Source organism: Microcaecilia unicolor, chromosome 3, assembly GCF_901765095.1.
Source record: "Microcaecilia unicolor chromosome 3, aMicUni1.1, whole genome shotgun sequence".
Lineage (NCBI taxonomy): Eukaryota > Metazoa > Chordata > Amphibia > Gymnophiona > Siphonopidae > Microcaecilia > Microcaecilia unicolor.
In genome coordinates, this window is record NC_044033.1 from 521036797 (window position 1) to 521059341 (window position 22545).

Genomic DNA, 22545 nt, shown 5'->3' on the forward strand with positions numbered 1-22545 from the left:
GCTCTGGCACAGACCGTATAAGTCTGCCCAGCACTATCCCAGCCTCCCGCCACCTGCTCTGCCACCCAATCTCGGTTTAGCTCCTTAGGATCCATTCCTTCTGAACAGGATTCCTTTATGTTTGTCCCACGGGTGTTTGAATTCTGTTACCGTTTTCATTTCCACCACCTCCCGCGGGAGGGCATTCCAAGCATCCACTACTCTCTCCGTGAAAAAATACTTCCTGACATTTTTCTTGAGTCTGCCCCCCTTCAATCTCATTTCATGTCCTCTCTCCCACACACTCCATCCAACTAGTGCCGCTCTCTCTTGCCCTTCAATCAAGATCTCAGTGGACTATTAACCCTGCCCTCCCCCCCCCCCCAGATCCAGCACCTTAACAGGCTATAAATCTGCCCTTCCCTCATTACTGGACAATATTTTGCCTGCACCATCCTCCAACCAGTGCCTCACTGGACAGCACCTTCTGCCTTTTCCTGCCATCCTTGTTGTCGCCTCCAGGCCGGAACCCCTTGGTCTACACCTCTGCCTCCAGCCTCCTTCAGGTCAGAACCTGTCTCGTCTACCTCCAGACTCCTCCTGGTTGGAACCAGGGGCATTGCCAGAATTCACCGGGAGGGAGGTCCACAGCCTGAGGTAGGGGGGGCACAGATTAGCCCACCGCCGACCCTCCCCCATTGCCGCTGGCGGCGGGTCCCCAACCCATTCGCTGATCTGTTTCTGAGACTCCTGACGTCCTGTATGCACACGTGCAGGACGTCAGGAGTCTCAGTACTCACAGAAACATATCAGCGAATTTGCTGGAGACGGGCGCTGAAGAGGACTTTTGGCTGGCGGGGGTTGGGGACCCCCGCCATGGCTGGGGGGGGGGGGAGGAGTCAAAAGTGGCGGGGGGGGCGAAAGTAGAGGGGTCCAGGGCTAAATCTGTGGAGGCCCATGCCCACGTGGCCCCACCTAGCTACACCCCTGATTGGAACCTGTCTGGTTTGTACCCTTGCCTCCTTCAGGCTGGAACCCCCTTGGTCTAATGGTTAGTAGAGTGGGTTGTAGACCTGTGCAACCGGGTTCGATTCCCACCGCTGCATAACGGTCGGCAGTGGATTGAGATTCTGGGGAACCGGGTTCAATTCCTTCTGCAGCTCTGTGTGACCCTGGGCAAGTCACAACCCTCTGCTGCCCCAGGTACAATATATTCCACTTAGATTGTCAGCCCCCTTATGGAAAGTACTAGTACCTGTATAGAAGTAGACCTCCAGCCTTCTCCTGGCCAGAACCTCCTGGTCCACACCTCCGCTTCCAGCCTCCTCCTGATCATTGGGTTATGTGTCTCACCTCTCTCTCAGTTCCCACCATAAGCTACAAAAAGTTAACTCACCGGCCTTTTCTTGTATACCAAGTACACGAAATGCATCAGGTTGACCACAAGGAACAATGAATTCCAGATCATTATATCCACCGCACAGCGAAACAACGTTGTCCAGATGATAAAAAACATACATCCTATGGGGGAAAAGAAAAACAAACTTTTTAGCTGCGTTTTAAAAATAAAAGTTACACTGAAAGAGGGTGGACCGAATTTATAGTGAGTTTTAACTCAAGCTTTTCATCTGAGAAAAGATTTCTGCTGGATTGCACTCTAAATTATGGATAGCAATGAATGTATTTATTTTGTAGTGATCGGCCCTGAAGCAGAGCATCACCTTTTGATTTGATAATCATATTTAACACGGACATAATAATTCTTTAAAAACTTTTTCTGAATGTGTTTTTAAACACTTGGATTTATCCAGCTGATACTTAATACTGACCTATGATTCTACTGTACAACACTCTATACAATACTTCTGGAGAATCTGAATTATGACGGTCCACCTAATTAAGTTCCGAACACTGGATACCCAAGTAGTTTTTGACTGTGAATTTCAATTTATACTTGGAAGCTTTACTGTATTTGTATTGGTGATATCTTAAAAATAAAGTCAGTCATTTCTTTTTCTTGTATACTCTGTTCTGAACCTGTGATGCAGGCTGAGGGGAGATATGATAGAGGTCTATAAAATAATGAGTGGAGTGGAATGGGTAGACGTGAATTGTTTGTTTACTCTTTCCAAAAATACTAGGACTAGGGGGCATGCAATGAAGCTACAGAGTAGTAAATTTAAAACAAATCGGAGAAAATGTTTCTTCACCCAACCAGGGGCGTAGCCAGACAACAGATTTTGGATGGGCCTAAGCAAGAAGTGGGTGGGCACCAAGTGTTCTCCCCCCTCCCCCACTACGACCAGAAAAATATCTCAGCTGGTGGGAAACGCTTCTTTCCACCTTGGCAGTCTGCAGCAGGCATGCACTGAAAACTGAGCATGTGCAGGTGCTGGTATCGTGGAGAGTAGTGTTTTCATTACCATCGGGGGGGGGGGGGAGTCTTCTGCTGGCAGAGCTTGGGATCCCTACCAGCTACCGCTAAACATGTGCTACTGTTGGGTGGGCCTGAGCCCTAAGTGGGTGGGCCCTGGCCCACCTGTGGCTACGCCACTGCACCCGTGTAATTGAACTCTGGAATTCATTGCCAGAGAATCTGGTAAAGGCGGTTAGCTTAGTGGAGTTTTAAAAGAGGTTTGGACTTGGGGATCACACCAAAGCCCCTTAGAAAGCAGGTGGCCGGCACTTACACCTGATCAGATCAGGTCCTCCCTTCCTTCTCCGTATTAACATTTTATTATGCTAGAGGAAGCAACGATTAACCGACTGTAACAAGTAATGAAAAGGTCTCCTTTCTTTCTTTATGTTTTTATTGACTTTCTGGCTCTGCGTGTCGTTCCTGGTCAATTACAGCCCACCTTTGCTGGGTTATGGCATCACAAAACTTTTACTGACAACCACCCAAGGCTTCTTCACCTATTTTTAAAAGTCCCACCTAGCCATTCCAGTTACTCTTCTATATCCAGTAATTGGGAAACAAAATGGGAGCTGGGCAGACTTCTACGGTCTACGCCCTGATCGTGACTGAATAGATAGGGATGGGCTGGAGTGTAAATTTTAAGGGGCTTTGACGTTAGCTCCAGAACTTAGTACAAGAACGGTGCTGGGCAGACTTCTGGTCTGTGCCCTGAGAATGGCAAGGACAAATCAAACTCAGGTATAAAGTATCACATACCATGTAAAATGAGTTTTCTTGTTGGGCAGCTGGATGGACCGTTCAGGTCTTTATCTGCCGTCATTTACTATGTTACTATGTTACTCTCTGGGGTTCTACATGGAATGTCGCTACTAATTGGGATTCCAGAATCTTCTCACTCTTTAGGATTCCAGAATCTTCAGAACTTTTAGTACAAGAACAGTGCTGGGCAGACTTCTACGGTCTGTGCCCTGAGAATGGCAAGGACAAATCAAATTCGGGTATTAAGTATCACATACCATGTAAAATGAGTTTATCTTGTTGGGCAGACTGGATGGACCGTACAGGTCTTTATCTGCCGTCATTTACTATAAGTTAGGGCCACAGACTGGAGGGGTCCCTCTGACACCTGTTCACCCTAAGTCTGGGTCAAGACTCCATTCCACAAGAACTGTAGACATCGCATTGCTCCTATGGTGTTTGACGCACACTGGCGTACCCAGTTTTAAAACCCCAGGTACTGCCATTCAGGACCCCTCAAGAAAGTGGTCCCTAAAATTTTGGTATCTCTTTTTATCGTGTGTCTCCTCCTGGACAGCTGTGGTCTTCTCAAACCTCATTTCACGTACCAGCACTGCGGAACAGGCTTCCAGTAAAAGCCAGAGTGACAACTGGTATTATTCAGTTTGGTTTTTTTTAATTATCAAGAACCTGGCTTATCACACAGGCCTTTGGGGCACAGTGATTTGGACAATGAAAAATGTATTTGGCTGAACGCTCATGGCTCCTGCTGTTTAGCTGAAGTAAATTGCATTTGGCAGAATATTTTCAGCTGCTGCAGTGCTCATTTCATTCCTCTTTAATTCAAAACGCAATTTGATAAAATAAGTAGCATAGTTGCTTTTAGATAAGGATTTTTCTCTCTTTTATGTTTATCTGGTTATAATCAGTAGCTGAGTGCTAGATGTTTTTAAATACTGTATTAAGTTCTGAGATCATTTTTCAGTGTGTAATGCAAAAAAAACAAAACTGTTCACACTAACCACCCCACCCTCACCTCCACAAAATTCATCCTCACTCACATCCTTAAATTCTACAGTAAAAAAAACCACCCAACACGGGGTCAGGTCAATAGTCAGCCGGCACTGGGTAGTACCATGAGGCAGCCACTAGAGGTCATGGCAGCCATTTTGATGAGGCAGGAGCAAGTGGGGTTTCCTCCTGCCCCCAATGGACTATTAGGGATGCTAGGCAGACCCCGGGAGGGGAGGATCGGATGGGTTGGAAAAGCCTTTTCAAAATTATGCAGGTGCTGGCTGATATTCAGTGCCGGCAGCTGCACAGCTAAGTGCCAGAATTTAGGACAGCTGTTGAACTGTCATAAATTCATCCGCTTAGCCACCTTGGTGCTGGCAGAAAGAGAGAGAGAGAGAGATGGGGGAAGAGACATGTCGCTCGGGGGAGGGGGGTCACCCATGGGGCCACCAGGGACTTTTTTTGAAATGCTGAAGGGAGTTAGGGGGGGCTGGAGACCCACCAGACCCGCAGCCCTCCCTGAACTTGGGAGAGGGGTCGTCGGGAGGACCAGCGGTCCTCCAGACCCCTTTTGCCTTGCTTGGAGCAGGCGTAGTTGGGGTCTGGTGGTCCCATGGACCTGTAGCCCGTGTTTGACAGCCCAGACCTGTCAAACAAGTGCGGGAGGATTGTGTTGAGCGCATGCTCATGCACAATTCTTCCGCACTTCTACCCCATGATCAGAGAGAATTGAGTGCTTAAATTTGCATGCAATTATCTCTGATCATAGGTCTAATAATGGCCCGCAATGTTCCAGCGCTATTTTTAGAGCGTTGTTTGGAACATGTGCGGTGCTTTTGATTATCTGGCTGCTAGTAGCGATATAGAAACAATACGTAATAGCTGTAGTAGTAATAATATTATCCAGACCTACCTAAACACAGCATGGCTCGGAGCAGAATCATATGTATGCTCAAAGTGGTGGGGACGACCAGGCCAACAGCAAAGCAAATATTTGCCAGGTGAAACACCAGATGATGCATCTCTCGCCAGTGTTCGCAGATTACCAGTGTCTCGTTGTACGACATGACTGTGTTTCTGGATTCTGGGGTGAAGAGCGGTGGCAGGGTGCTTATTCTAATTTCCAGAGAGCTGTTCATCGTGAAAATTCCTGCAGAAACACAACCAGTGTAAGCAAACACTGAGATGTTATAAAATCGTACAGCCAAAGGGAAGACCTGGCGGCAACTGCTGTGAATTACCATGTGGATGGCTAAATTTAATTTCCAGGCGTGGTTTCTGCTCTCTGTACTGCGGACGCTACAGAGGTAACACTCACAGTCCCTGGAGGGGGGGGGGGGAGGAAAGAATTTTAGCTGTCGATAAACAGCGACACCTGGTGGCCAGTGTGAAGCTCCACTTTAGCCTGGTACTGGAAGGCAGCAAGGGTTGTGGCCCCTGGGTGACGGCTGCCTCTGTCATGACTGGGCTAAATGAACTAAACATAAAAACAAAGGGGGGAAAAAGTCTTGAGTAGATCATTAAAAGTGCAGGTCTGGAAAGAAAAAAAAAAATTCAGGACATGGCAAGAATTTCTCATATCACAAAAAAAAATCTCTACTAGGAAGGCAAAATTAGTACTTAAGAAGGAATACAGTTCTGTGAAGTGCATCAAGCTTTAAAAATAGGAAAGGGAAAAAGCCTCTGAAATCAACCCAACCTCCAACCCAGAGATTATCACCATTTTCCAGCGCTTATTGTAGATTGCAAAATCCCTGACACAGGCACATGGTGGTGTCAGGACATTGACTAATAAATTTACATAACTATTACCATACTGGGAAAGACCAAAGGTCCATCAATCCCAGCATCCTGTTTCCAACAGTGGCCAATCCAGGTCGCAAGATCCCACAAGATCCCAAAAAGTACAAAACATTTTATACTGCTTATCTCAGAAATAGTGGATTTTCCCTGTCCATTTAATAATGGTCTATGGACTTTTCCTTTAGGAAGCCATCCAAACCTTTTTTTAAACTCCGCTAAGCTAACCGCCTTTACCATATTCTCTGGCAACGAATTCCAGAGTTTAATTACACGTTGAGTGAAGAAAACATTTCTCAGATTCGTTTAAAATTCACTACTTTGTAGATTCATCGCATGCCCCCTAGTCCTAGTATTTTTGGAAAGCGTAAACAGATGCTTCACATCTACCTGTTCAACTCCACTCATTATTTTATAGACCTCTATCATATCTCCCCTCAGCCGCCTTTTCTCCAAGCTGAAAAGCCCTAGCCGCTTTAGCCTTTCCTCATAGGGAAGTCGTCCCATCCCTTTTATCATTTTCGTCATCCTTCTCTGCACCCTTTCTAATTCCACTATATCTTTTTTGAGATGCAGTGACCACAATTGAACACAATATTCGAGGTGCAGTCACACCATGGAGCAATGCAAAGGCATTATAACATCCTCATTTTGGTTTTCCATTCCTTCCCTAATAATACCTAACTACTTGCCTTCTTTGCCACCGCAGCACACTGAACAGAAGGTTTCAACATATTATCAACGACGACACCTAGATCCCTTTCTTGGTCCGTGACTCCTAACCTAGAACCTTGCATAACGTAGCTACAAGTCGGGTTCCTCTTTCCCACATGCATCACTTTCCACTTGCACACATTAAACGTCATCTGCCATTTAGACGCCCAGACTCCCAGTCTCTTAAGGTCCTTTTGTAATTTTTCACAATCCTCCCATGATTTAACGACTTTGAATAACGTTGTGTCATCAGCAAATTTTCCACAGATTATACTTCTGGCCATCTCTGCGGTTATTGTCTGACATATGACATATGATTCCCCCCCCCCCCCCCCCCAATACCACCTGAGTCTGTTGGCGTTAACTAGCAGCAGTGCCAGTCTGCTAAAAGAACAAAGGACCTGCTAAAATGAAGCTTCTCACTTGCTTCTGCACTGACTCCACTTCTTATGAATTGCAAGGCTGATAAAGTGGGCAGTTTCATTACACACAGGCTGAGTAATTTAACCTCAACTTCCTTGAAAAATGTAATTCTAACAATAATTTGACAAATTCAAAGCACTAAGTAAGCAGATCCTATATAATAAAAAGCACCTCCAACGTTCTGAAGCTGACTCCATGGCACAGAAACCTTGAGCATTTGTGCTCTCTTTATCCATCTCCAGAACTGACGTCAGTACTTCCGGGTTCGTCACAAGCAGCAGTGACCAACCACACAAGGGTTCCTAATCGCTCCGCCCTCGAGGGAACTCTGTAGAGTTGCCAGCCCCTGGGCCCGCGCCTCCGTCCCTCTCAGAACGAAAGGGAGAATGGCAAAAACCACTCCAGCGGCAACAGCATAAGCCGCTGCACCAACGGCGGCTCCAAGCGCGACCAACAAAAAGGTGAAGAAGCTGCCTGGGGTGGCAATAGTGCGCAAGTCATCAGGCCCCAGCGTCTCTGAGCTCGTGACCCCCCTCTCGGCGCATCACCCAAGCCCCCCCCCCCCCGGCACATCAAACACCCCCTCCCCCCCGAAGCCCATCAAACCCCCCCCCCCCCACCGGCACATCAACCCCCTCGCCACCCGTAGCTGCCAGTGGTAATGATGTCCTGCCACTTCTCCTGTTGAGCAGCAACGGCAGGTACAAAAAAAAAAAAAAGCGATAAATGTTTTTAAACCCAGCCCAAATCATTCGCAAATGCCCGAGTCTTAAAACACAGTCTCTGCAGCCACTCCTCCTCTCGCCTGTCACGTCGCTGCGCTCCTCCGGGGTCTTACTCCAGGGGCAATGACATGGAGGCGAGAGGCGACTGCGTTTTAAGACTCGGACATTTGCGAATGATTAGGGCTGGGTTTAAAAACATTTATTGCGTTTTTCCTTTTTATACCAGCCGCTGCTGCTCAACAGAAGAAGCAGCAGCGGCCAGTCAGCGTTACCACTGGCAGCTGTGGGTGGCGAGGGGGTTTGATGTACCGGGGGGGAGGGGAGAGTCGCTGGACATGGATGGCTGGAGGGGGGGCAGGGGAGAGGGAGGTGGAGAGGGGGTCCTCAGACCAGAGAGGTGGGGGTGGGGGGACCCTGTGAGGGGGGGGGGGCTCACACTCACTCACTGTCTCTCACATACACTATCTCTGACACACTCCATCTCTCTGTCACACACACACACAGTCTCACACACACAAGACACTCTAGAAATTATGCATATTTTCAAAGCACTTAGCCTTCCAAAGTTCCATAGAAACCTATGGAACTTTGGAAGGCTAAGTGCTTTGAAAATATGCCTCGTCTCTCACACAAACACACACACACACACACACGCCATCTCTGTCTCTCTCTCATCCTCTCTCTGACACACACACCATCTCTCACACACACTCACTCTGAGGAAAACCTTTCTAGCGCCCGTTTCATTTGTGTCAGAAACAAGCCCTGCTTTACTAGTTGTCTAATATCTCAGAATACGAGTTATAACCTTGAAAGACAAGAGATTTATGGTCCCAATTTAAACTCAGGGGGTTCCGAGACTTGATTTCTCAAAGAAGAGTAACTACTTCGTTCCTACCATCAGACCTGAACATGTATGCCCCAGAAAGATACCACTGCCTGAAGAGAAAAAGGGAGAAGCCATACCGAGCCCAGAAGGCGATTCACTCTTTAGTACTGGAAGTAGCAGCTCAGCAGCCAAAATAAACAGAGCCTGCTGCCAGAATCTCTTGCAAGGTGATGAGCTTCTGAACAGTCGTAAAAGTCACCGATTCAAATCGCCTTTAAAGGAGCTGTTTGAACAGAGAAATATGGAGTGAGCAAAAAAAAAAAAAAGCACGATGGAACTGCTGTACAATGTGAAGATAAAATGCTCTCTCATTTAAATATTTAACACGCTTTTAACAGGATACATAATGCATACTTACAAAAGCAAGATAAAACATTAACATGTATAAAATACAACAGAACAATCGCTTAGACAAACACAATCCTCATGTACACCAAAGCAGGAAAACTTCAAACCATGCAGTTAATCCCGTGTGCATAAATAAATGAGTTTTTAATGCTCTCCTAAAACCTCATAGATCCATAGCTGTTCACAGGGGACCAATGATTTCAGTGAATATAGAGATATGCAACAAGTCACCAACAGAAAGAACAGAACAAAAATACCAACCACAAGAAAGAGGAAGAAAGCGAAGTTCCAGGAAAGGATGCCTGGTATGTTCCACGTTTTTGGAACACTTTTGGGATAGACACATCTATGACTAGATATATTTGGGGAGGGGGGGGGGGTAAGTTAGCAATAGTGGTGTTTGGAGGTATTGTGGAATTTTTGGCAAACTTGTTACCCCAATATAGAGATCTGCTGTCTCTGTTGATCAGCCTACACACATAAGGCCAAAAGTTTTGGCTCTGTCCCCATCTGCTGGCAGGAGGAACATAACCCACTCAGACTGACAAATCTGGTAAGGATAAGTAATATTTTTTTCAGTATTTCTGCTTGTACTGCTGTTTGTACATTCAAGTTATCCTATATTTTTAAAATAACTTAAAAAAAATTTCAATAAATGTTGTTGTACCCCGCGCTTTCCCACTCATGGCAGGCTCAATGCGGCTTACATGGGGCAATGGAGGGTTAAGTGACTTGTGACTCTGGGCAAGTCACTTAACCCTCCATTGCCCCATGTAAGCCGCATTGAGCCTGCCATGAGTGGGAAAGCGCGGGGTACTAATGTAACAATAATAAAAAGAGTAAAATAAGAGTTAAAAACCCAAGGTACATAGCAGCAGTGGTGTGCTGGAGCAGGCTCTCACAGGCTCGCAAGAGCCGGTTGTTAAGTTTTTTAAAATTTTGGGAGCCGGTTGTTAAAGTGGGGCCCTCCATGGCTACTTGAACAACTGGCTCCCAAAATGTGGGCTTGGGCCCCCTGCTGAATTCTCTTTTACTTTGCTGGTGGGAATGCTGAGCCCTGCCAGCCAAGTAAATAGACTACTGCTGCTCCCCGCTCCTTGTTTCCAGCTCTGGGCAGCAAGCTGGGACTTCTCGAGCATTTGAGAGAAGTTCCAGCATGCTGCTCGGAGCAAGATGTTGGGAGTGGTGTCTGCCAGCAAAGGTATGCCTAGCATGCCCACACGAAGGGAGGGAGGAGAGAGAGGCAAGTGTTGCTCCCCCACCCCCACCCCCCCGGCCACCCCTGGCCCTTCCAACTGCAGAGCTGGCTACGTCCGGAGAAAGAGCCTGTTGTTAAATTTTACCAGCACACCCCTGCATAGCAGCAAAACAAAGCAAGAAAATAGGTACCAAAATTATTTTCCTTGGCTCCTAAAATGTTTTTGACTGGTACGTAAGGGCCTCTTATCAAGCCACGTTAGCAGTTCCTGTACAACAATGCAGACGGAGCCCATTCAAAACAAACGGGCTTTGTTGGCATTACCAAATCAGGAGCCACTAGTGCACAGGATCATTTTTCAGCACACCTTTAAAAAATGGCTTTTAGGGGGGGGGGGGGGGGGGAATGGACGTGTGGCAAAATGAAAATTAGAGCACATCCATTTGGGGTCTGAGACCTTACCGCCAGCCATTGACTGAGAGGTAAAGGCTCATGCATTAACTGGGCAGTAACGGTCAATGCGCGTCAAAATGCCGATTACTGCCCACGCACCAGAAAATAAAAATATTTTCTGACGCGCATATTGGATGCGCGTCAAAAATGAAATTACCACCCGGGCCATGCGGTAGCCGGGTGGTAACTCAGAATTTATTTGTTACATCTGTATCCCACATTTTCTCACCTATTTCTAGGCTCAATGTGGCTTACATAGCACCAGAGAGCTGCTTGCAGACTCCGGAGTAAACAAATACAGAGTGATGTTGTGGTAGGATAAAGGTCATGTGGTAGGACCACATAAAGGAAGCGTACAACGGAAGAGTTGTGTAATGATCATTACGAACTTTAGTTTTGTTGTGTCGCAGAGATCAGGCATTTATGTTGGGTCGGTAGGGTATGCCTTTTTAAACAGGTGGGTCTTAAGTGTTTTTCTGAAGTGTAGGTGGTCGTATGTAGTTTTCAAGGCTTTTGGTAATGTGTTCCACAGTTGTGCGCTGATGTAGGAAAAACTGGATGCGTAAGTTGATTTGTATTTGAGTCCTTTGCAGCTTGGGTAGTGCAGATTTAGGTACGTTCGCGTAGATTTGGATGTGTTTCTAGTTGGTAGGTCAATCAGGTCTGTCATGTATCCTGGTGCTTCGCCGTAGATGATTTTGTGAACCATAGTGCAGATTTTGAAGGCAATGCATTCTATGATCGGGAGCCAGTGTAGTTTTTCGCGGAGGGGTTTTGCGCTTTTGAATCGTGTTTTTCCGAAGATGAGTCTTGCTGCCGTTTTGCACGCATAAGCACTTAAGTGGCTTAGAAAATGGACCCTTAAGTTTTCTACATATATATTGGTTCTGAATAAAACTCCCCTTTCCAGGCAAACTGAGCAGATCAGTTAACTTTGTGCAATACAATATTACATTTATGGTTATACTAGTAAAAAAGGCCTGTTTCTTAATGCAATGAAACGGACGCTAGCAATGTAATGAGTTCCTGCCATTAATATTTCCACGGTTGTATTCTGAATATAATTGTTGTTTACATGTGTAAGATTTCTTTATATACAATAGTTTTTGTGTAAACTGTGTTACAATGTGGTAAACGTTTTCCTTGTTCAGGCCCTTCAATCAGTTTAACAATCACATCAGAAGAGCTCCTTACTCATGAGAATGCAACATACAGTTGCCCATGTGAGAGACTGAGAGTGACAGTGTGTTTTACAGACAGTGTAAGAGAGAGATACACAGAGTGATTGAGTGTGTGTGTGTGTGTGTGTGTATGTGTGTGTGTGTGTGTGTGTGTGTGATGTGTGTGAGTGACAAAGTGATTAAATGTTTGTCTTCCCTTCCGTTCCGTGCACTTGCCTCCACTGATGTTCGTACCTCCCTGTATATGATTGTTTGTTAGAGATTCAATCCACTCCACTTCCCTCCTCCAAGTTCCGTTCTGTCTGATTGGTTCTTCGTTCCTGTGACGTCACGTTTGTTTGCTTGGCAACTATGCAGCATTCCGTTTCCTCGACGTGAGGGCGGGGACAGTGAAAGCCAATGAAACGCTGAACTACAGACTTACGAACCCTACACTGCCACAGAGTCAGCTTCAGAATGTTGGAGGTGCTTTTTATTATATAGGATTCTGCAATATATCAGGTACTGGTTCTATGTGGATCACAATGAAGGGATTAGTTCAGATGGGGGTGTACCTCAAGGAATTGTCTGGATGGGAACATCTGGAATAAGTAGAAAAGCAGTGGGCAAAACTGAAAGGAGCTACTGTAAGGGCAACAAACCTTTTTTGTAAGAGGGAAAGGAGGCTGCAGTGGTTCTCAAAAGTAATAGCTGAAAAGGTAAGGGGGGGGGGGAAGGTTAGTTTTCATAAACCACAAGAGATTGCAGAAAGAAGACAGTCAAAAATATCTGGAAAAGCAAAGAGAAGCTGGTAGAGTAGTCAGGAAAGCAAAGATGCAAATGGAAGAAAAAAAATAGCCAATACGGCAAAATGAGGGGGACAACACATTTTTTTAGATATGTTAGTGATAGTGCAAAAGTGGCATTGTAAGACTCATAGGTGAAGGGGAGGAATATGTAGAAGTTAATAAACATAAGGCAGAACTGATTAGGAAATATTTCTGTGTTGACAGGTGAAGGACACGGAGCACTGGGTCGTAATCTATAACTGTGTGTGTACATTTTGGAATGCCCATTTCCCTGCCCATAACCATGCCTCTTTCTGCCTGCGTTAGAAGTTCGACACACTTCATTCCAGAATACGCTTAGCAGTTACGCACGTAAATTCTAATCAGTGCCAATCGGTATTCATAATTGCTTGTTAAGTGTTATCGGCACTCATTAGCTTGTTAAGCTATGCACATTGTTATAGAATCCACGTCGATTTCAGCGTGGATCTCTAGGCGCGCTATACAGAATCTGGAGGATAGTGCAAAGTGGATTAAAATGATAGCTCTAATCAGAAAGAATAAAAAAAAAATCATACAATACTACAGTAGAAATTTAAAAAAAAACCAACAACTTAAAACCAGATCAGATTATTGATTTAAGACCAATTAAGTTTTCAGTGCTTTATGAAAGGAGATTTAAGGCATGATAACTCGTATTTCAACAGGAAGTTTATTCCAGATTGACATTAAAAAGGGAGGGGGGAGAGGGAGGGCTACGGTGAAGACTAGATATTTTGCATAAGTCATGCTATATTAGCACACGATCTCAATGAATAAAATGGGACCTGTGGTAAAGTAACATGTCTGGGTAACCCACATTTATAACGTTCCCCCCCCCCCCCCTTAGTGTGATGAGTTTGAGTCTCTGGTATCAGAGTTGATATTGTGATGTCATAACGCCTCATCCCACCCATGTCTAAGAGCCAACCTCATCAGTGATGTCACAATGGCTTGACTGTCCTATACTTGGCTCACTTTTATTACATACAGTGTATTTTGTCTAGCGAAAAAGGTGCCTGTACTCAAATGCCAGGCAACCCTTCCAGCGTGGGGTAATCACTGAGGGACCCACTCCACAATAGCCAGGCCCCCTGTAACCAGTCACAGAATCTATGACAAAGCAGAATTGGATGTGTAGAGCCTGAGCTCTTTCATTAAAACTTGGGGCTCGATGGACCTTTGGTCTTTCCCAGTATGGCAATACTTATGTACTTACGGGACCATGGGTCAATTTTAGTAGACAATGGAAAAGGTGCCGGTACTCAGTACCCCCAAGTACCCCATCAAAGAAAGCCCTGATTACATACAGTAGTTAAATTTCTAGAGCCATTTCTTTAATCTTTAATTAAGGGGTAAAGTTATCAACATGACTACCGTTAAGATGTATTATCTCTCTATATAAAAGGCAACACCAACGTTCTATGAAGCCTCCAGCCGGAAGTGTGAAGGGGGCGAGATATCCGGTTTCCTTATGAGTGTCTGCCCCGCCCTCTCTGTAACACAGTCAGTGAAGGAAAACAGCAGAGCACGAAATCAAATCGCTGGCTCTGTAACAGTGAAGGACTCAGAGGGGGGAGGGGAGAGAGGCCAGAGGGCAGGGACACACACACTCCCACATGCACACAGAAGAGAACATTGCTAGCCCCCGTTTCATTTGCATCTTCTCTCTATATAAAAGGCAACACCAACGTTCTATGAAGCCTCCAGCCGGAAGTGTGAAGGGGGCGAGATATCCGGTTTCCCTATGAGTGTCTGCCCCGCCCTCTCTGTAACACAGTCAGTGAAGGAAAACAGCAGAGCACGAAATCAAATCGCTGGCTCTGTAACAGTGAAGGACTCAGAGGGGGGAGGGGAGAGAGGCCAGAGGGCAGGGACACACACACACTCCCACATGCACACAGAAGAGAACATTGCTAGCCCCCGTTTCATTTGCATCTTCTCTCTATATAAAAGGCAACACCAACGTTCTATGAAGCCTCCAGCCGGAAGTGTGAAGGGGGCGAGATATCCGGTTTCCCTATGAGTGTCTGCCCCGCCCTCTCTGTAACACAGTCAGTGAAGGAAAACAGCAGAGCACGAAATCAAATCGCTGGCTCTAACAGTGAAGGACTCAGAGGGGGGAGGGGAGAGAGGCCAGAGGGCAGGGACACACACACTGTCTCCCACATGCACACAGAAGAAAACATTGCTAGCCCCCGTTTCATTTGCATCAGAAACGGGGCTTTTTTACTATCTCTCTATATAAAAGGCAACACCAACGTTCTATGAAGCCTCCAGCCGGAAGTGTGAAGGGGGCGAGATATCCGGTTTCCCTATGAGTGTCTGCCCCGCCCTCTCTGTAACACAGTCAGTGAAGGAAAACAGCAGAGCACGAAATCAAATCGCTGGCTCTGTAACAGTGAAGGACTCAGAGGGGGGAGGGGAGAGAGGCCAGAGGGCAGGGACACACACACTCCCACATGCACACAGAAGAAAACATTGCTAGCCCCCGTTTCATTTGCATCAGAAACGGGGCTTTTTTACTATCTCTCTATATAAAAGGCAACACCAACGTTCTATGAAGCCTCCAGCCGGAAGTGTGAAGGGGGCGAGATATCCGGTTTCCCTATGAGTGTCTGCCCCGCCCTCTCTGTAACACAGTCAGTGAAGGAAAACAGCAGAGCACGAAATCAAATCGCTGGCTCTGTAACAGTGACGGACTCAGAGGGGGGAGGGGAGAGAGGCCAGAGGGCAGGGACACACACACTGTCTCCCACATGCACACAGAAGAAAACCTTGCTAGCCCCCGTTTCATTTGCATCAGAAACGGGGCTTTTTTACTAGTTTTATCATAAGTCGTGCTATTGTAGCACAAGATCTAATTGCTTTAAATGGGACCTGTGCTAAAAAAGCATCACTTATGGTAAAATAATCCATCATAACGGTAGCCCACATTGATAATTTCCCCCCTAAGTCCCCAATAACCGGTGGAAGATGCAAAAAGAATGTTTGGAACTTCTAAAACTAAGTTTGACTTTTCAAAAACACCCAACTGGACTTTTGGTGATTTCAGTCAATGATCTGGAAGCTGGAACCCAAGCAGACTCAAAAACGCATCTACACCACCTCTGTAGGCTGTGATTCCTTTAATTGGAACAAAATAAGAAAAGAACAAAGTAATAAATAGAAATAAAACAAAACATAGATAAGAAAATAAGATGATACCTTTTTTTATTGAACTTAATACATTTTTTGATTAGCTGTCAAAGGTAACCCTTCTTCTTCAGACCTTCGAAAGCTAATCAAACAATGTTAAGATGGTTCAATAAAAAAGGTATCATCATCTTTTCTTTTTATTTATTACCTTTAAAAGTGGACTAACATGGCTACCACATCACTCTACTGAAGAACAAGTAGATCTCTTTGTGACAAATGCTATACCAAGTTGTAAAAGACACATTTTCTGTTTCCATTTAGATACTGTAACACAATACTTGCTACACAGAATATGTATCTTTACCTTAAACCTCTCAAATTCATGAGGGGAATGTTTAGTTTTGCTTGTATATAGAAGGTGGATGTAGTAACACCAGTTAGCATATCTGGGTTTAAAAAAGCTTTGCACACGTTCCTGGAAGAAAAGTCCATAGTCTGTTATTCAGATGGACATGGGGGATGTCACTACTTGCCCTGGGTTTGGTAGCATGGAATATTGCTACTCTTTCGGGATCTGTATGGAACTTTGTTACTCTTTGGGATTCCGGAATCTTGCTATTCTTTGGGATTCTGCATGGAATGTTGCTACTATTTGGGGTTCTGCCAAGTACTTATGACCTGGATTGGCCATTGGAAAACAGGATACTGGAATAGATAGACCATTGGTCTGACCCAGTATGGCTATTCTTATGCTCTTCTAATATGAAAAGTTATGCAAGAAAACAAAATATAAGTGCAAATTACACTACTGTATTAAAAAAAATAAAATAAAAAAAAAAAGAACCCCAAAAACATACATGTCCAATTAGACTTCCCAGAACTGGTCCCTTTGGTTTAAGGGAGAGAACCTAGAACATTTTAACCTGCTTTGAGCTAATGTTACTTGTTTTGAAAATACTAATAATTTTTTTAATGTATGTACAATTTACTATAGGGTGTATGTGTGTGTTTTGTTTTTTTTACTGCAACACATCTGAGCTTTATTTTTGTAGAATTGATCAGTAGCTGACTCCTGGGTGCTACACACCATTGAATATATCGATCGCTTACACATAAAAGTAGTGTTTTTTTCTAGCAAAAAAGCTGTCGGTACTCAAATGCCAGGCCACCCTTCAGAGGTGGGGTGATCACTGAGGGACCCACCCCACAATAGCCAGACCCCCTGCAACCACTCACAGAATCTATGACAAGGCAGAGTCGGTGTGTAGACCCCTGAGCTCTTTTCAGTAAAATTTGGGTTCCATGGGTCAATTTTAGCAAACAATGGAAAAGGTGCCGGTACTCAGTACCCCCAAGTACCCCCTCAAAAAAAGCTCTGCATAAAAGTGATTTATAAGAAGTAAACAGAGCAGATCTCAACTGGGCACATACAGCCACATTCTATAAGTGGCTCTCAAAAACTGCCATTGAAACAATTAGCGCTAAGCGCTGTTCTGTCAAGGGCATGTGTCCTTTATAGAACAGTGGTTAGGGCTGATTCCCGGGCCAAACTTAACTGAAACCTGGTGTAAATGCTGGCACTCAAGCTGGACATGCTGACCCAGTATTCCATAACTACACGTGTAACTTTTTGGAACGCCCCTGACATGCACATGCCCCTCCCATGGCCACACCCCCTTTTGAGATACACTCTATGGGAGTGAGGCGCCAATTCCTTATAGAATGGTGTGCAGTCAGGTGCGCATGCAAAATTTTTGAGTGCCAATTATCAATATTTGGTTTCTAGCACCCAATTACTGATGGTTCGGAACTCATTACTGAATTAATTTGCATGCGCAAATCTGAGTGCCATATATAGAATCCATGAGATAGTGGACGTTTTTGATCCTAGCAGTGATTCGGACATCTGAAAGCACCAAGTGAAAAGTGAAAACACAGCCAGTTCTCTGGAAGACTTGTGGATGGAATTTCCAGGGAGTTAAGGCATTTGAAGATAAACCAGACATCCCAGGGTACATTTTCAGTCTGTCACCCAACTCAAATTCACCAAGCGCTGCGTCAGACAGACACTAAGCAGAATAACTGTTAGGGAGGTACTCCAGGAGCAAGCCTGAGGAAAAGCAGAGAGGAGATTGTGTACTGGGGAAAAAGAGTCAGGGAGCTGCAGGGCCTTGCGGTGAAAAACACTGTATTAAGATTATTTTAACCTATGTCGTCTGAGTAAGTCACATTCTTTCTCTGCAGAAGCTGAAAAATGAAAAAGAATTACTAACAATCTGTCTATTATTAGTAGGTGATCCTATATTTGAAGTGGTGCAGATGAAGATAAAGTGAAGGAGGCACAGGAGTGAATATTTGCAGCTGCGGCATGCGTGTCTGGAGGATCTGGAGATCGTCTCCACATCTGACTTTATAACGAAGAAGAAACGGGTACATTTCAGGATGGGAAGGAGTGAGTAAAGGCGGCCTGTGAAGCGTTTTCCTTAAGTCCAAAGTTAGGTCCAAAGGTTCTGGAGTTCTCGTCTACCATACCCAACTAACACTAATAAGAGAGCTACCTGCTACTCCACTTCTGTACTGCCATGCTCCTGTTACCTCTCCTTCATGTGCTGCCTCTTTGTTCCACACCGTTGGGCATATTAAAACAGGATCTAGAGAGCTCCGGATCGGCCTTTAATACTGAAAGCTGCTTCTTTCTCCCATTAACCTCTTGTGGCTCCCTCCTTCTCTTCAGCTCCAAGCACTAACTCTCGACAGCTTGACTCCCCGCAGCTCGGCAAGTTAAAACAACATCTGGAGATGTCTGGATCCCCGAGATTCAGAAAGCTACTATTTGCATTGCCAGCCTCTGTTGCCCCTTAGCCTAGTGGTTAGTGCAGTGGACTTTGATCCTGGGGAACTGAGTTCGATTCCCACTGCAGCTCCTTGTGACTCTGGGCAAGTCACTTAAGCCTCCATTGCCCCTGGTACAAAATAAGTACCTGAATATATGTAAACAGCTTTGAATGTAGTTGCAAAAACCTCAGAAAGGCAGTATATCAAGTCCCAGTTCCCTTTCCCTATTTGAGATTCTACATGGAATGTTGCTATTCCACTAGCAACATTCCATGTAGAAGCCTGCCCTTGCAGATCAGCAACGCAGCCGCGCAGGCTCCGTTTCTGTGAGTCTGATGTCACAGAAACAGAAGCCTGCGCAGCCGTATTGCTGATCTGCAAGGGCAGGCTTCTACATGGAATGTTGCTAGTGGAGGAGTAGCCTAGTGGTTAGTGCAGCAGACTTTGCTCCTGGGGAATTGGGTTTGATTCCCACTGCAGCTCCTTGTGACTCTGGGCAAGTCACTTAACCCTCCATTGCCCCGGTACAAATAAGTACCTGAATATACTATCCTGCTTATAATCGAATGAGAAAAACGCCCAAGTTCCGACCTAAATCGGGAGATGGACGTTTATCTCACAAAAACGAATAACATGGTATAATCAAAAGCTGAACTTGGACATTTTCAACTGCACTCCATCGCGGAAGCGTACAAAGTTGACGGAGGTGTGGTGAAGGCGGGACTGGGGCATGGTTATCACCCGAACAGAGATGGGCGCCTTTTGCCAATAATGGAAAAAAAGTATGCGTTTGTAGCTAGAATTTAGGGCACTTTTCCTGGACCCTGTTTTTTCACGAATAAGGCCCCAAAAAGTGCCCTAAATGACCAGATTACCACCAGAGGGAATCGGGGATGACCTCCCCTGACTCCCCCAGTGGTCACTAACCCCCTCCCACCACAAAACATGTTTCACAACTTTTTATTTTCACCCTCAAATGTCATACCCACCTCCCTGGCAGCAGTATGCAGGTCCCTGGAGCAGTTGTTAGGGGGTGCAGTGGACTTCAGGCAGGTGGACCCAGGCCCATCCCCCCCTACCTGTTACAATTGTGCTGCTTAATGCTTAGTCGTCCAACCCCCCCCAAACCCACTGTACCCACATGTAGGTGCCCCCTTCACCCCTTAGGGCTATAGTAATGGTGTAGACTTGTGGGCAGTGGGTTTTGAGGGGGATTTGGGGGGCTCAACACACAAGGGAAGGGTGCTATGCACCTGGGAGCTCTTTTACCTTTTCTTTTGTTTTTGTAAAAGTGCCCCCTAGGGTGCCCGGTTGGTGTCCTGGCATGTGAGGGGGACCAGTGCACTACGACTCCTGGCCCCTCCCACGAACAAATGCCTTGGATTTATTCGTTCTTGAGCCGGGCGCTTTCATTTTCCATTATTGCTGAAAAGCAAAAACGCCCAGCTCACAAATTGTCGAATAAAACATGGACGTCTATTTTTTGCGAAAATACGGTTCGGTCCGCCCCTTCACGGACCCGTTCTCGGAGATAAACGCCCATGGAGATAGACGTTTTCGTTCGATTATGCCCCTCTATGTAAACCACTTTGAATGTAGTTGCAAAAACCACAGAAAGGCAGTATATTAAGTCCCATTTCCCTTACCAAAATGGCTATTACTTTTAGCAAGGGGAATCAAATAAATCCCTCCCCTCCCCAAAGATTTTTCAGGTTCAATATACTGTGAACTCCACAGAGCATGGACTATCTCTTAAGCACAGATCTAATAGTACTATAGAAATGACAGACAGTACAAGCAGCTTTTTTTTTTCTGTTTGGTTGCAAAAGCCCCCTGAAGCTCTCTCCTTGTTCTAAATCAGGGCAGTTCACCGAGGGGCCCATTTTACTAAGCTGCGTGGGCGCCTACGCGCTTCAATTTCGACCTACCGCGTGGCCCGGGCGGTTAATTTCAATTTTTTTTATGAGCGTCCACTAAGCGAACCCAGAAGGTAATCAGTATTCTACGAGCGTAGACCATTACCGCCTGGTTAACGAGCGAGACTTTACTGCTAGGTCAATGGCTGGTGGTAAAGTCTTAGGCCCAAAATGGACGAGCACCAATTTTTTTTTGTTTGTTACATTTGTACCCCACATTTTCCCACCTATTTGCAGACTGAATGTGGCTTACATAATACCGTAAAGGCGTTCGCCAGTCGGTTGATAACAAATACAAGGTTCTATTGTGGTCGAATGAGGTAGATGTGTCAGGCACCGTTAAGGTCGAAGGGAATGCAGATTGTATATTGTCCAGTATGACCATGGTTTGTGCTGTGTTGCTGGGTGTGAGGATTTACGTTGGATCGGTGGAGTAAGCCTTTTTGAAGAAGTTGGTTTTTAGTGATTTTCTGAAGTTTAGGTGGTCATAGATTATTTTTAGTTTTTGGGAGTCCATTCCATAGTTGTGCGCTTACGTAGGAGAAGCTGGATGCGTAAGTTGTTTTGTATTTAAGTCCTTTGCAATCTGGGTAATGTAAGTTTGGGTATGATCGTGATGATTTGATTATGTTTCTGTTTGGTAGATCTATGAGGTCTGTCATGTATCCTGGGACTACGCCGTAGATAATTTTGTGGACAAAGGTGCCGATTTTGAAGATGATCCGTTCTTTGATAGGGAGCCATTGCAGCTTTTCTCAGAGGGGCTTAGCACTTTCGAAGCGTGATTTACCAAATATCAGCCTGGCAGCTGTGTTTTGGGCGGTCCGGAGTTTTTTTGCGAGTTGTTCTTTACATCCTGCATAGATTGCATTGCAGTAATCTGCATGGCTTAGGACCACTGATTGTATTAGGGAAGAAAGGTTTTATTCATTTAAGTTTCCACACTGAATAGAACATTTTCTTTATTACGGAGTTTACTTGGCTCTCAAGGGTAAGGTTGCAGTCAATTGTGATGCCGAGTATTTTTAGGCTGTCCGCACGTCCATTTTCGGTCCCCCCCCCCCCCCCCCAAAAGGTCTTTTTTGCAGGTGCACTGAAAAATGGACCTGTGGGTATGCAATACACATGTCTACACCAGCGCACCTTGGTAAAAGGACCCCCTAGGGCCCTGTTTACTAAGCAGCGCTAAGGAAACGCTAGCGTATTTAGTGAATAATAATACTAAAGGACACCCATAGGAACAGGTCACCTATTAAGACGGGTACAATTTTTCTCTCTCTGTCTTTGCTGTTACCTAGTACTTTAAGGAATACATCTCAGTGGTACGCCGGTTCAAGTCTGTTTTAATTTCCTAGGATTTGCGTAGGAATGAGTTGGAAACATTCACTGCAATTATTCTGTATACAGTTAACCCAATACCAACATTTAAAATTGCTCATGTAATCTTGAAAATGCAGTTTATTCACATTTCATTCAAAAGTAATGACATTTCTCTGGAAAGACTAAAACCCTAGAACAACATTACAAACTTTAAAAGCATCCGAAGACAACCCGGGGGGGGGGGGGGGGGGGGGGGAGGGGATTTTTATTCACATCATTTAACTTCCCTGTTTGGCCTCTTTCTGGTTACATTTTGAACAAAATGTCTTCTACATCAATATGGTTAGACAGAAAATACATTACTGAATTTCATTCCTATGCAATTTATATTAACTACAGATTTAAGCCTCCTTTCAACAATACTAGAACCACATTTTGGTCTTTTAGAATTTAACATCTAAACTCAACAGGTGGCAATCTTCTATATAGCACAAACCAACAGTTAAAATAGATCGATCCAGCATACCCTGAAAATCCCGGCAAAGTGCCAAATTTGATCACTGAAACAAATTATAAACTCAACTTCTCTCACATTTGAAGAAGTAATTCATCAATTTAATCTTGCTAAGTCTTCTTAGATTAACTGGTT

General features: G+C 45.1%; 1 protein-coding gene across 5 annotated transcripts in view; it reads right to left on the reverse strand.

The window, feature by feature from the left end:
- LOC115467302 (popeye domain-containing protein 3-like) overlaps nt 1–22545 on the reverse strand; it is a 160091-nt gene that overhangs the window by 30773 nt on the left and 106773 nt on the right. The window contains exons 2-5 of one of the 5 annotated variants that reach the window (XM_030199164.1): nt 17873–17935; nt 8779–8924; nt 5064–5300; nt 1376–1500 (exon numbers count right to left, since the gene is read on the reverse strand). In XM_030199164.1, the coding sequence (XP_030055024.1) occupies nt 1376–1500; nt 5064–5289 (351 nt within the window). In that variant the 5' untranslated portion in view covers nt 5290–5300; nt 8779–8924; nt 17873–17935. Of the gene's footprint in view, nt 1–1375; nt 1501–5063; nt 5301–8778; nt 8925–17872; nt 17936–18357; nt 18362–22545 lie in introns of those variants that run through there. The other 4 variants (XM_030199169.1, XM_030199168.1, XM_030199165.1 and 1 more) reach the window with 4 other exon arrangements.